This window comes from Cetorhinus maximus, chromosome 9 (genome assembly GCF_964194155.1).
Source record: "Cetorhinus maximus chromosome 9, sCetMax3.hap1.1, whole genome shotgun sequence".
Classification (NCBI taxonomy): Eukaryota; Metazoa; Chordata; class Chondrichthyes; order Lamniformes; family Cetorhinidae; genus Cetorhinus; species Cetorhinus maximus.
The window spans coordinates 47459604-47473608 of record NC_135887.1 but is presented as its reverse complement, the minus strand read 5'-3'; the positions used below and the strand labels follow the sequence as shown (position 1 = coordinate 47473608).

The window sequence follows — 14005 nt, the reverse complement described above, 5'->3', positions numbered from 1 at the left end:
AGTAGCTAATCGCTAATAAGTTCTTTTATTTCTAAAGCAATTAATATAACCTATATTTTTAAAGCTTAGCTATCTTACTAACAAAATGTTTATTTCCATTTTCAAAGCTGCTTTTGTTCTTGTAGCTGTTATTAGTCTGAACACGGTTCTGCCTTTTGCAAATGCCTTACTGCCAGTTTCAATTGCACACTAAATACAGGGATATAGGTCTGCTGATTTTTTCTTTTAATGCATGAAATGATTGGATTCACAAATGTTTATCAAGTTTAAGCAGAACTGGTAGAGTATGTACAGAAAGTATGTACACTTAATCTGAAAGAAGTACTAAAAAATGGTATACAGTTCAAAATGTTTTTACTGTTCCCTATTCTGATGGTTTCTGAATTCCTACTTGACAGATCAAAAGTTGCTTTATATGGGTTTCTTGCTGATAAGGTTATGCTTCACCATTGAATTTGTTGCAGCTGAAATCTTGAATGGCTCTAGTTTTAATTCACAACGATCCTTGTTGGAATTTGCTGGTAATCCAGATTATTGTGAATTTCTTTAATGATCAAAATTTGTGCTAAATTCCTAATGCAGTCAGCCTATGGGGAGCACTTAGCAAAATGCTCATTTTGAAATTGTAATTCTTTTGGTATAGCCCATCAGTGTATATCATTGTAGTTAATTTGCCCCAGTCGGGTAAAAGTTGCTAATAGGTTTCAGGAGCTGGAACCTTTTCAGGTTGAATAGGTGTGTTACAAAACAAGTTCACTTCCAGTTTTAATGTATATTGAGAGCTGTTCTTGTACTTTTTAGTCTACTGTTTCATTTTCTATTTTGCTGGTGGTTAGAAGTTTTAGTGAGGCTAGCTCTGGATTTTAATGTTTGAACTTTGTGAAAAATAGGATTACCTCCCCACACAAAATGTAACATGAAAAATTGATTAAAACTGCAATGTTAACTCCAATCTTTGCAATTTTGCACAGTACATGTATGCTAACAGATATTTCCTTTGATACAGTTACAGATGTAGAACTGAAAAGATTAAAAGATGCCTTCAAGAGAACCAGTGGACTTTCTTGCTACATGAACCAACAAGCCTTTGTCAGGGAAGTACTTGGAGATGGGGTTCCACCTAAAGTTGCAGAGGTGAGTATTTAAATGTATTTGCACAGTGTGAATGATAAAATGCAATAAGCTAAGAACCCCAACCGTGCTAGCAAGATGAAGATCGCTCCTTCACCCAGCATGTGGAAGTTACTAGAGAGATTTAAACAAACTGTGATTATTTTCATGTAGGAAGACGGATAATTGAATAAAGCTGAGTTTTAAGCTCTTTCCATACATTTCAGCAGATAGTATATATGTATGTTTGCTGGTACAGTTGTTCTGTCAAAGTTTATTCAAATCCAATGTTATCTAAGAACACGAAATAGAAGGAGAAGTAGACCATATGGATTGTCAAGCCTGCTCTGTCATTTAATATGATTATAGCTGATCTTGGGCTTCAACTCTCTTTTCCTGCTTTCTCCCATACCCCTTAATTCCCTGAGACACCAAAAATCTGTCTTTCCCAGGCTTAAATGTATTCACATAGACCCCTTATCCTGAGACTGTGCCCCTGTGTTTGATTCCCTGACCAGCCGAAACAATCTGTATCTACCCAGATACCTTCAGAACTTTGTAGGTCTCAATGAGATCGCCTCTCATGCTCCTATAGAGCATATAAGCCTAATTTACTTCTCATGAAAAGACAGCCTCCTCATCCCAGGGACCAATTTGCTATACCACCTCCAATGCAAGTGTATATCCTTTCCTAAATGTGGAGATAAAACCTGCACACATTATTCCAATTGTGGTCTCCTCAAAACCCTGTACAATTGTAGTAAGACTTCTTTATTCTTGTACTCCAGTCCCCTTGCATTAAAGACCAACATGCAACTTGCCTTCCTGATTGCTTGCTGCACCTGCATTCTAACTTTCTGCATCCCTTGAAAAAGCACATCTAAGTCTCTTTGAACATCATTTACAAAAAAAATTCTGCTTTTCTATCCTTACAGCCAAAGTGAAAAATTTTACACTTCCCTACATTGTACTCCATTTGCCATTTTGTTGCCCACTCACTCAACCTATCTATATCTCTTTGCAGCTTTTGTGTCCTACCCACAGTTTACCTTCCCATTTAGCTTGCTATCATCAGCAAACTTTGATACTCTGTCTTCATTCAAGTGACATCACAGGAAAGCTGTGACCTGATTGGTTGGTAGGAAATCTGCACCAAGTTTGAAAAAAAAAACACTGCAAAGCTAATTATCTAAGTCGAGATGGCTGGGCAGGTGATGTGCTGTAGCTGTATGATGTGGGAGCTGGCAGATCCCATTGCGAGCCGCAGTGACCACATCTGCAGCAAGTGTTGGTTGCTGGAGGAACTCCGGCTCAGAATTGATGAGCTGGAGTCTGAGCTCCGGACGCTGCGGCACATTCGGGAGGGGGAGAGTTACCTGGATGCTTTGTTTCAGGAGGCGGTCACACCCGGTAGATTAAGTACCTCAAGTTCGTCAGGGTCAGCAGGGTGTGACTGCAAGTGAGGCAGATAGAGGGATCCTGTGTTCAGGAACAAAGTAGCCTCAGTTCTTGACCTTGTCCAACAGGTACGAGGTACTTGCTCCCTGTGTGGATGAGGAACAGGGCTGTAGGGAGGATGAGCCATCTGACCACGGCACCGTGGCACAGGAGGCCATTCAAGAGGGGGGAGCAAAAAGACAAGTGGTAGTTGTAGGGGATTCTATAATTAGGGGAATTGATAACATCCTTTGTAAGCAGGATCGAGAGCCCCGCATGGTATGTTGCCTGCCCGGTGCCAGGGTGAGGGACATCTCTGACCGGCTTGAAAGGATATTGGAGAGGGAGGGGGGGGATCCAGTTGTTGTGGCCCACGTCGGGACAAATAACATAGGTAAGACTAGGAAAGAGGACCTGTTTGGAGTATCAGGAACTAGGAACTAAATTAAAGAACAGGTCCTCAAGGGTTATAATCTCCGGATTACTACCCGAGGCAAGTGCAAATTGGCATAGGGACGCGAGAATGAGGGAAGTAAACACATGGCTAAAGGAGTGGTGCAGGAAAGAGGGGTTCCATTATGTGGGGCACTGGCATCAGTTTTGGAAGAGGAGGGATCTGTACCGTTGAGATGGTCTCCACCTGAACCGACCTGGGACCAATGTTCTAGCGAAAAGGGTAAATAGGGTGGTCAACAGGACTTTAAACTAGAAAGTGGGGGAGGAGGGGAGGGAAGGGTAAAACTCCAAGAAGTATGACTAATGGGAAACAAAGCAGCAGATTAGCGTGTGGGGGTGGGGAGGTGGATTCAACTTCATGGAAAATTATGAAAAAACTGAAAAGAAAGGGGAGCCCAGGAGAGGCTATTAAAGTCTCCAGAACACAAAATAGGACAGAGTGTTTGGAAAGGGCTAGGAATCTAACTTCATGCACATCAGATAAAGGGACGACAATGAGAAAGGGGACGGGAAATACAGGACTGAAGGTGTTGTATCTGAATGCACGCAGTATATGAAATAAGGTAAATAAGGTTGTGGTGCAGATTGAAGTTGGCAGATATGATGTGGTGGGCATCACGGAGACATGGCTGCAAGGGGATCAGGACTGGGAGCTAAATATCCAAGGATATACATCCTATCGAAAAGATAGGCAGGTTGGCAGAGGGGGTGGGGTTGCTTTGTTAGTAAGAAATGAAATTAAATCGATAGCAAGAAATGACATAGGGTCAGATGATGTAGAATCTGTGTGGGTAGAGTTGAGGAACCGCAAAGGTGAAAAAAAACCATAATGGGAGTTATGTACAGGCCTCCGAACAGTAGTCAGGATGTGGGGCACAAGATACACCAGGAGATAGAAAAGGTGTGTAAGAAAGGCAAGGTTACAGTGATCATGGGGGATTTCAATATGCAGGTAGACTGGGATAATCAGGTTGGTAGTGGATCCCAAGAAAAGGAATTTGTGGAATGCCAACGAGATGGCTTTTTGGAGCAGCTTGTGGTGGAGCCCACTAGGGCACAGGCAATTGTAGATTTAGTGATGTGTAATGAGGCAGATTTGATAAGGGAGCTTAAGGTGAAGGAACCCTTAGGAGGAAGTGACCATATTATGATAGAATTTACCCTGCAAATTGAGAGGAAAAAGCTGGAATCAGATGCAGCGGTAATACAGTTGAATAAAGGGAACTACAGAGGCGTGAGGGAGGAGCTGGCCAGAATTGCCTGTGAGATGAGCCTAGCAGGAAAGACAGTGGAACAGCAATGGCAGGAGTTTCTGGGAGTAATTTGGGAGACACAGCAAAAATTCATCCCTAGGGAGAAGAAGCATACTAAAGGGAGGACAAGGCAACCATGGCTGACAAGGGAAGTCAGGGACAGCATAAAAGCTAAAGAGAAAGCATACAGTGCAGCGAAGAGCAGTGGGAAACCAGGGGATTGGGAAGCCTACAAAGACCAACAGAGAACAACTAAATAAGAGATAAGGAGGGAGAAGATTAAATGTGAGGGTAAACTAGCCAGTAATATAAAAGAAGATTGCAAGAGTTTTTCTAGATATATAAAGGGTAAGAGAGAGGCAAAAGTGGACATTGGGCTACTGGAAAATGACGCTGGAGAAGTAGTATTGGGGAACAAAGAAATGGCGGAGGAAATGAAAAGGTACTTTGCGTCAGTCTTCACTGTGGAAGATACGAGTAATGTCCCCAAAGTTCAAGAGAGTCGGGGGGGGCAGAGGTGAGTATGGTGGCCATTACCAAGGAGAAGGTGCTAGGAAAACTGAAAGGTCTGAAGGTGGATAAATCACCTGGACCAGATGGATTACACCCCAGAGTTCTGAAGGAGATAGCTGAAGAGATAGTGGGGGTGTTAGTGGTGATCTTTCAGGAATCACTGGAGTCAGGGAGGATCCCACAGGACTGGAAAATCGCTAATGTAAACCCCCTGTTTAAGAAGGGAGTGAGGCAAAAGACGGGAAATTACAGGCCGATTAGCCTGACCTTGGTCGTTGGTAAGATTTTAGAGTCCATTTTTAAAGATGAGATTTCAGAATACTTGAAAGTGCATGGTATAATAGGGCAAAGTCAGCATGATTTCATCAAGGGGAGGTCATGCCTGACAAATCTGTTAGAATTCTTTGAGGAGGTAACGAGTAGGTAGACAAAGGAGAGCCAATGGATGTTATCTACTTGGACTTCCAGAAGGCCTTTGACAAGGTGCCGCACGGGAGGCTGCTCAGTAAGATAAGAGCCCATGGTGTTAGAGGCAAGGTACAAGCATGGATAGAAGATTGGCTGTCTGGCAGGAGGCAGAGAGTGGGGATAAGGGGGTCCTTCTCAGGATGGCGGCCGGTTACTAGTGGAGTTCTGCAGGGGTCAGTGTGGGGCCACAACTTTTCACTTTATACATTAACGATCTAGATGAAGGAACTGAGGGCATCCTGGCTAAGTTTGCAGATGATACAAAGATAGGTGGAGGGACAGGTAGTATTGAGGAGGCGGGGAGGCTGCAGAAGGATTTGGACAGGTTAGGAGAATGGGCAAAGAAGTGGCAGATGGAATACAACATGGGCAAGTGTGAGGTCATGCACTTTGGTAGGAAGAATAGAGGCATAGACTATTTTCTAAATGGGGAGAGAATTCAGAAATCTGGAATGCAAAGGGACTTGGGAGTCCTAGTCCAGGATTCTCTTAAGGTTAGCTTGCAGGTTGATGCGGTAGTTAGGAAGGCAAATACAATGTTGGCATTTATTTCGAGAGGATTAGAAAATAAAAGCAGGGATGTGCTGCTGAGGCTTTATAAGGCTCTGGTCAGACCACATTTAGAATATTGTGAGCAATTTTGGGCCCCATATCTCAGGAAGGACGTTCTGGCCCTGGAGAGGGTCCAGAGGAGGTTCACGAGAACGATCCCAGGAATGAAAGACTTAACATATGAGGAACATTTGAGGACTCTGGGTCTATACTCGATGGAGTTTAGAAGGATGAGGGGGGATCTGATTGAAACTTACAGAATACTGAAAGGCCTGGATAGAGTGGATGTGGGGAAGATGTTTTTTAGCCAGAGAGTGGTGAATCTATGAAATTCATTGACACAGGAGGCTGTGGAGGCCAGGTCATTGAGTGTATTTAAGACCGAGATATAGGTTTTTGAATGGTAAGGGGATCAAAGGTTACGGGGAGAAGGCGGGAGAATGGGGTTGAGAAACTTATCAGCCATGATTGAATGGCGGAGCAGACTCGATGGGCCGAATGGCCTAATTTCTGCTCCTAGGTCTTATGACCTTATGGTCTAAGTCATTAATATGGATTATAAATAGGCGAACCTTGCAGCTGTCCACCATTCCCTGCCTGCCAACTTGAAAAAAGCCCAAGTTATGTCCACCCTCTGCTTTCTATCCATGCTGAACTATTACCCCCAACTCCATGAGCCCTTATCTTGTCTATTAACCTTTTGTGTGGTAATTTATTGAGTCCCTTTAGGAAATTATGCTCCTGCACCACATAACTGTTATCACTGAGTTCATCTCTGCAATTTCATTGGGCTCACCCTATGGTTCAATGTCTTAAAAGAAAGCAACCCCAAATATTAATTAAATTACATGTACCAAATAAAATAACCTCTGATATTTTAATGAGAAAATTAGTTTGACAAAAATGAAGCATTTTGTCTTGAAATGTAACATGATTTGGCTCCTTTAATTCTGTGATAGTACATTTGGGGTTAAAATCAGCTTAACTAATGGAAAAAACATGCCCTAGTTTATTCTGATACAGGACTTGAAAACTTTGTTTTGCGTGCACTAGATCTTAGGGTAGAGGAGGGGTAAGCTATGCAATTCAAAGACAAAAATTTCACTGAATTATTTTGACCATGCAGTTGATTTGCTGCTCTTTTGGAGCCAAACATCTATTTAAACTTAAACAAAAGGAAAATACTGAAGATGCAATTTAAACTTGTTTTGGCCCGGCAATTATTTCTCCACCCATATGGTTCAAACTGAAAATCTGCCTGAAGCTTCCTGAGAGATGGTCAGGCCAGAGATCTTGCATGGAGTAGCGAGAGGGGAAAAATGTGATTGTGTGCTATAGCAGATGGTTGATCTTAAAAAGTGGAGTAAAATCTAATGTCATATCTACTGTACAGATTTCTTTATCATTTAAAGCTGAATGACAATTTAGTGCTAATCTATCATTTTCCAAAGTGAGGCTTGTGTTGAAAAAGCTAAACCAAAATAAAATGAGTGTGCTGTTTGATATCTGAATACATTACAAATTTATTTAGATTTTCTGACAAGTGAAAGCACCCTGGGAACATGGGTTCAAATATGGCAGTGGTTGATGACACAAAGAAAATAATATTTAGTTTAAATTCTGATCCTTTACAAGCTGGCTGAGATTTTGCAAATAAGGAAATGAGGCTTCAGCTGAATGTTACAGCATGGGACTGGTTGAATGAAGCCACTCACCTCTTCCTTTATGATGATTACATTAGAATGCAACAATCCATTAGGTAGTTCAGTTTTGTTTGTTTTCATTCTGATAAATATAAAGGGAAGTTTTCTGCTATTTGAACTTTTAAACACCATTTCCACCCAAAAGTTTCTAACTTTGCTACAGTACAAAGTGGACATCTACCTAGCCCAGAAATGAAGGACAAATTTCTTTAAAGGCTGGAATATTTGGTACTTGTTATTAATGACTGCTGGCTTTCTAAAGGTTTGCTGTAGCTCTCTGTAAAGGAGATGTCCTGTTTACCAACAAAATAGTTCCACTTTATTTTGATTTTAATATGTTTCAGTGGAATATCTTCACTCAATTTATGTGGATATTAGGATAGAACTTTATGGCTATTAGACCTTTTACTTTGTACTATAAGTAAGTTGTCTGGAAGATAGTGAAATGTTTTACAGGCATTTGGTTATTGAGTAAAAAGGTACTTATTAGCATTTGTGGTTCAAAGTGCACTATATTTATGAGAAAATAAAGGTTAGCCTGCTGCTGATATTGTATATATTGGGATCACTGGGATTGTGCACATCAGTGCTCTGTGTAAATTTATTGAAAAAGGAAATTCTTTAGGCAATGTAAATGTGATTCTACTGCCATATGAGCAGCAAAAGACTTGGAAATGGCATTCACTTGTTCTGGAGGCAACTATGCTGCTGCTACTGTTGGTGACAGGAACCTTTATGGCTGACAGAAGAAACAGCAAAGCTCTAGGGAGTTGGAGGACGAGGCACCCGAGCTCCAGAACATTGGAGACAATGAGGAGAGCAGCGCACCCCAACTTTGCCCACAACCCGAAGAGGCCAGCGCACCCCAGCCCCAGGAATCTGAGAGCAGTGAAGCGCTCAGCGCACCCCAGCTCTGGGAAGCCGGGAGCAGCAACGCCCCAGAGGGAGAGACTTCTCCAACAGAGAACAATTCAAACCTTGTTCCTTGCACGCACCCCCAGATGCCACCTGAGCGGAACATCTCCAATGGGGTGGTTCAGGACAGTTCCCTCAGCCCATCAAAAGTGAGGCAATTTGTAAACACTATGGGTATGCAGGAGCAGACCAAAGGTCTGGAACTCTCAAAGACAGCAGGTTTGGTAAGAGACTAAATGCTTTAAAATGGGTGTAAAGATTGTATCCATCAATGTGCGTAGCATTAAATCTACTACGCGATGTGTTGCGACCTTGGACTACCTTGTCACGGTCAAAGCTGACCTGCTGTTTCTGCATGAGTGTGCAATACCGCACCTCAGTTCCTACAAGCAATGGTCACGATGGTGGTCCCACGGGCCATCGATCTGGTCGGGAGGAAATGACTCACGTTCCTCTGGCCTGGGTATTCTGCTGCGGGGAGGCAACTTCACCGTCTCAGAAGTTAAGGAGGTGGTGGGCGGGCGCCTCCTCGTAGCAGACGTAATGTACAAGAATGCTCCACTCCGGTTAATTAACGTGTATGCCCCGGCACAAAAGGGCGAGCGGCTGGCGATCTTTCAGCAGCTCCCACTGCTGCTGGCGACCTCCAGGCCGGTCATTCTGGGCGGTGACTTCAACTGCATCATCGATGCGGCTGGACGATCCGGCAGGGCCGACAGCAGATTGGACACTACGTCCAGATCCCTGATGGAAACAGTTAAGGATGCCAAGCTCCATGATGTCTTCAGCAACCCTGCAGACGGAGCGCAGCGGAGATACACCTGGTCGCGGCCAGACGGGTCCATCCGTTCCAGGATAGCCTTCCTGTTTGTGTCCCGTGCGTTCGCAGTCAGATCCACCGACGTCAAGCCGGTGTTCTTCTCTGACCACTGCCTGCTTCTGGCTGACTGTCACTTAGAGGAAGACCAGAGGGTTGGCAGGGGGGCATGGAAGCTAAACGTGCAACTGCTGACCCCAGAGAACATTGAGGAGCTCGAGGGATTACAAAGATTGGAGAACCGTGAAACCCCTCTTTAAGTCCCTGACACACTGGTGGGAAGCGATCAAGGGAAACATCAAGAGGTTTTTCATCCTCAAAGGCGTCCAGAAAGCTAGAAAGGAACAGGGGTACGTGTCCCGACTCCAGAAAAACATGCAGAACCTGCTCTGGCTGCAGTGGATGGGGGTCGATGGCAAGGAGGAACTCCAAGAGGTGAAGAGCCAGCAAGCCTCGCTCTTTGCCTCGGAGGCCTCCAAGATCATCTTCTATTCCAGAGTCCGCTCCGTAGAGCAGAATGAAACGTGCTCATGTCTCTTCTTCCAAAAGGTACACAGAGAGAGCTTTGTGATCAGCAGCCTGAAGGAAGAAGACGGCTCAGTAAAGTCATCGCAGTCTGACATTTTGAGGATCAGCAATTCCTTTTATGCCAGATTGTATGATGTGAAGCCCACAGACAGCTCGGCCTCCCAGTCCTTCCTGTCCTCTATCACGGAGGTCTTAGACGACAGTACACGGGAGAGCCTGGACAAATGGCTGACGAACTGACTAAGGCCCTTGTGTTCTTCAAGAAGAGTAAAACACCCGGAAGCGACGGCTTGCCGGCTGAGTTGTATTTGGCTCTGTGGGACTGGATCGGCCCAGACCTGCAAGACGTGTACGAGAGTATGCTTCTGGCCGGCAGCATGTCAGAATCCATGAGGAAAGGCATCATCACCCTCATCTACAAGCACAAGGGGGAAAGGGAGGGAATTAGAAATTGGCAACCCATTTCACTGTTGAACGTGGACAATAAGATTCCGTCCGAGGTCATCGCCAATTGGGTCAAGTCCGCTCTGGAATTGGTGATCCACCCTGACCAGTCCTGCGCTGTGCCTGGCACGAAGATCTCTGACAGCCTCACGCTACTCAGGGATATGATTGCCTATGTGCAGGACAGGGGTGTGGACACCTGCATCAGCCTGGATCAGGAGAAGGCCTTTAACAGAATATCGCACACCTACATGGTGGATGTGCTCTCCAAAATGGGGTTTGGGGAGGGAATTCGCAATTGGATCCAACTGCTCTAATCCAACTGCTCTACACTAACATCAGTAGCGTAGTCTCAATCAATGGGCGGGATTCAGATAGCTTTGCTATTAAATCTGGAGTCAGGCAGGGCTGCCCTCTCTCCCCTGTCCTGTTTGTGTGTTGCATAGAACCTTTTGCTGAGTCCATCAGGAAGGATCCGGGCATTAGAGGAGTGACAATCCCAGGCAGTGGAGGCACGCAGGTCAAAACCTCCCTGTGCATGGACAATGTTGCTGTCCTCTGCTCGGATCTGCTGTCGGTGGCAGACTGATCCACATCTGCGACCAGTTCGAACTGGCCTCGGGAGCCAAGGTAAATCATGGGAAGAGCGAGGCCATGTTCTTTGTGAACTGGGCTGACCGATCCTTTGTCCCTTTCACCGTCAGGACTGACGGCCTGAAGGTGCTGGGGACATTGTTCGGAGGGACCGGGGCATGCATTAGAAACTGGAAGGAGCGAGTGTCTATGGTGCAAAGAAAACTGGGCATGTGGGAGCGATGCTCCCTCTCCATTGCAGTAAGAACCTGGTCATCAGGTGTGAGGCGCACTCGTTGTTGTTGTGCGTGATGCAGGTCTGGCCCATTCCAGACTCCGCGATGGCGATCACCCGAGCCATCTTTCGCTTTATTTGGAGGTTGAAAATGGATCATGTCTGCAGGGATGCGATGTACAAGCCTCTAGATAAGGGGGGGAAAAAAACGTGCCCAACATCACCCTCTTTCTTTGTGTGTGGCTGCATCAAGCTGTGTGCAGACCCCCGGTACGCAAACACCAAGTGTCACTACGTGCTGAGGTTCTACCTGTCCCTGGTGTTGCAAAGGATGGGTCTGGCCACACTGCTGTGGAACACTCCAAGTAGTTGGACCGTGCCGTACCACCTGTCCCTTGTGGAAAAATTTATGCAGAGAAACGCCTTTGACCACAAGTCCATCAGGCAGTGGTCGGCGCATAACGTCTTAGAGGCCCTGCGGGAAAAGGAGAGGATGGATCCTGTGGAATGGTTGCCCAAGCAGACTGTCCAAGTCATTTGGCAGAATGCCTCAGCGCCAGAACTTTCCAACAAGCACCAAGATGTAGCTTGGCAGGTGGTGAGAAAGGCCCTCCCCCTCAGATCCTTCCAACACGCCAGGAGTCTCATCCCCTCTGCATGTTGCCCTCGAGGTGGCTGTGGTGGGGACGAGACCGTTGTTCACCTCGTGGATTGTGCCTTTGCAAAGAAGGTCTGGAGAGAGATGCAGTGGTTTCTGTCGAGGTTCATCCCGAGCATTTCTGTGACACAGGACTCTGTGCTCTACGGGCTGTTCCCAGGGACACACACCGGGACAAACATCACTGCAGCTGGAGGATCATCAACATGGTGAAAGACGCTCTTTGGTCTGTCCAAAACTTGTTGGTCTTCCAGCGCAAAGAGTTGTCCCTGACCGCGTGTTTCAGACTGGCACATTCCAAGGTCCAGGACTACGTGCTGAGGGACGCACTAAAACTAGGGGCAGCCGCCGCAAAGGCGCAATGGGGAAAGGTCGCTGTCTAAGACCTTTCTGCCATAGTGCACTGAGGGGCTGGGAATTGTATGGAGGCCCTCAGGCTGTACAGCTCACAATGAATGTATGCATTGAATACTAATTGTATTATAATTGTATTGAAGCACCTCAGAGTGCAACATGATGTATGTTGATAACTCCAATGCCATTGTCTGATTGTCTGTAATGACCATATTGAAATGACTAATATTCATTGATTGTATTGCTGCACCTCGTGATACATGTGTAAAAGTTGAATCTGATTGTACTATTTGTGATAGCGATTTTGAAATGTTTTGCAATGTTCGTCCAGATATTTTATGAATAAAGTATATTTTTTTTAAAAAGACCTTATGGATGTGGCAGTGGAGTCCACAGCCTAGTCATGTAGAACAGCCATTGGGGGTGGGGGAAGATATTATTTCCTTTTCCATTGAATTATTTTTCCCTCATTTACTGTGAGCATTGATTCCTTGCTGGGCTACACCTTTAAGGGGACCAGTCGCCCAACTATACCTTGGTCAAATGGCTGTTCATATATTTGCCTAGAATGCAGCAAATCACTGGAAGGAATTGGCTATTGTGCAAAGAGGGGAATGTAAGGGCATAACTGTCATGTGAGGTTGATTTTTCCTTGTCTCCTGCAATTTTGTCCTAGCTGAGACCTTTAATTCAGCATAAACAAGATCTTAAACCTAGTCTTGCAGGTCTGTATAGCATAGCTACGAATTGTCTGAACAAGTTTAGCCTTTGTAAAGTTTTCAGGCATACTTGATTGTTTACTCTTCCTTCAGCCTAGCAATTTTCCACATACACACTCGTAACTCAAGTCCAGCTACCATTGATTTTTAAAAAAGCTGCCGCTTGATTTCTGACTATAAGTGAGAAAAGTTACTGAAAGAGATCTGAAAGCTTATGTGAGTTGAATATTGTTCCATGATTGCTATTACAAAGCCCAAATGTATAGATGTTGGGAAAGAATACCATTGAACTTGGCTGTGATAACCCATGGATGTAGAACTGGGATGTAACTGGAAGAAAGCAATATACCAGAAAGCCACTGTGGCTTACCCAGCGTAAATGCCATCTTTTTGAGGAGAAAGGAAAAAGTTCCTAATATATTTTAATTTCCTTTTCTCCTAAATGCAATGCATTTCAAACTTTCTCATTCAGGTTTGCTTATTGAAATTAACAACCTGTACAATCACAACTGCACAAGACCAGACATCAAATCAATATTAATAAGTACAAATAGATGGGATTTCTCTCACACCCATTTATCACCTTTGCAGAATGATATTTGGGTGATGTGGATTAACAAAGGGACTGGATCAGAATATGAAGAAAAGTACGAATCTATTCAAGACCAGTTTTAATAAATTTTAGTTGTGTAATGTGACCAACCATTAAAGACCAAGCCTAAGCTAGTGATATAATGTTTCCTGCAAAGTAAATGGCTGCCTTGACTCAGGCCTTGAGGGGAGTGGGTATCACTATGGCCTTTAAGTCAAAGATTGCAGGTTCAAATCCCTCTCCAGAGATTTAAGCATATAATCTAGGCTGAGCATTTACTATAGCACCAAGAGAATGCTGCCTTGTTGAAGGTACCAAATTTTTGATGAAAAGTTAAATTAAGGACCCATCTGCTGATTTAGATGAATGTAAAAGATTCCATGGCAGTCATCAAGTGGAGCAGGGGCATTTTCCCGGTGTACTGGCCAACTTTTATCCATGAGCCAACACCATGAAAATGGATTACTGGTCATTTATCTCATTGTTTGTGGAATTTTGCTGTGCACAATTTGGAGGCACTTCAAAAGTAATTTGATGAATATAAAGTGCTTTGGGACAAGCTGAGGGTCTGAAATGTGCCGCCACCTTGCGTTTTTTTTTTAAAAATTGTCTCAAAACTCAATTTTGTGACCAAATCTTTAGTCCCCCCCCCCACATGTGCACACGATCCCTGATCAC

General features: G+C 44.5%; 1 protein-coding gene across 2 annotated transcripts in view; it reads left to right on the top strand.

Annotated features, from left to right (window-relative positions):
- The window catches only part of usp32 (ubiquitin specific peptidase 32), a 243952-nt gene that overhangs the window by 25115 nt on the left and 204832 nt on the right, over positions 1–14005 (top strand). For both annotated transcript variants that reach the window (XM_078548648.1, XM_078548646.1), the window contains exon 2: positions 1007–1134. In XM_078548648.1, the coding sequence (XP_078404774.1) occupies positions 1007–1134 (128 nt within the window). The remainder of the gene's footprint in view (positions 1–1006; positions 1135–14005) is intronic.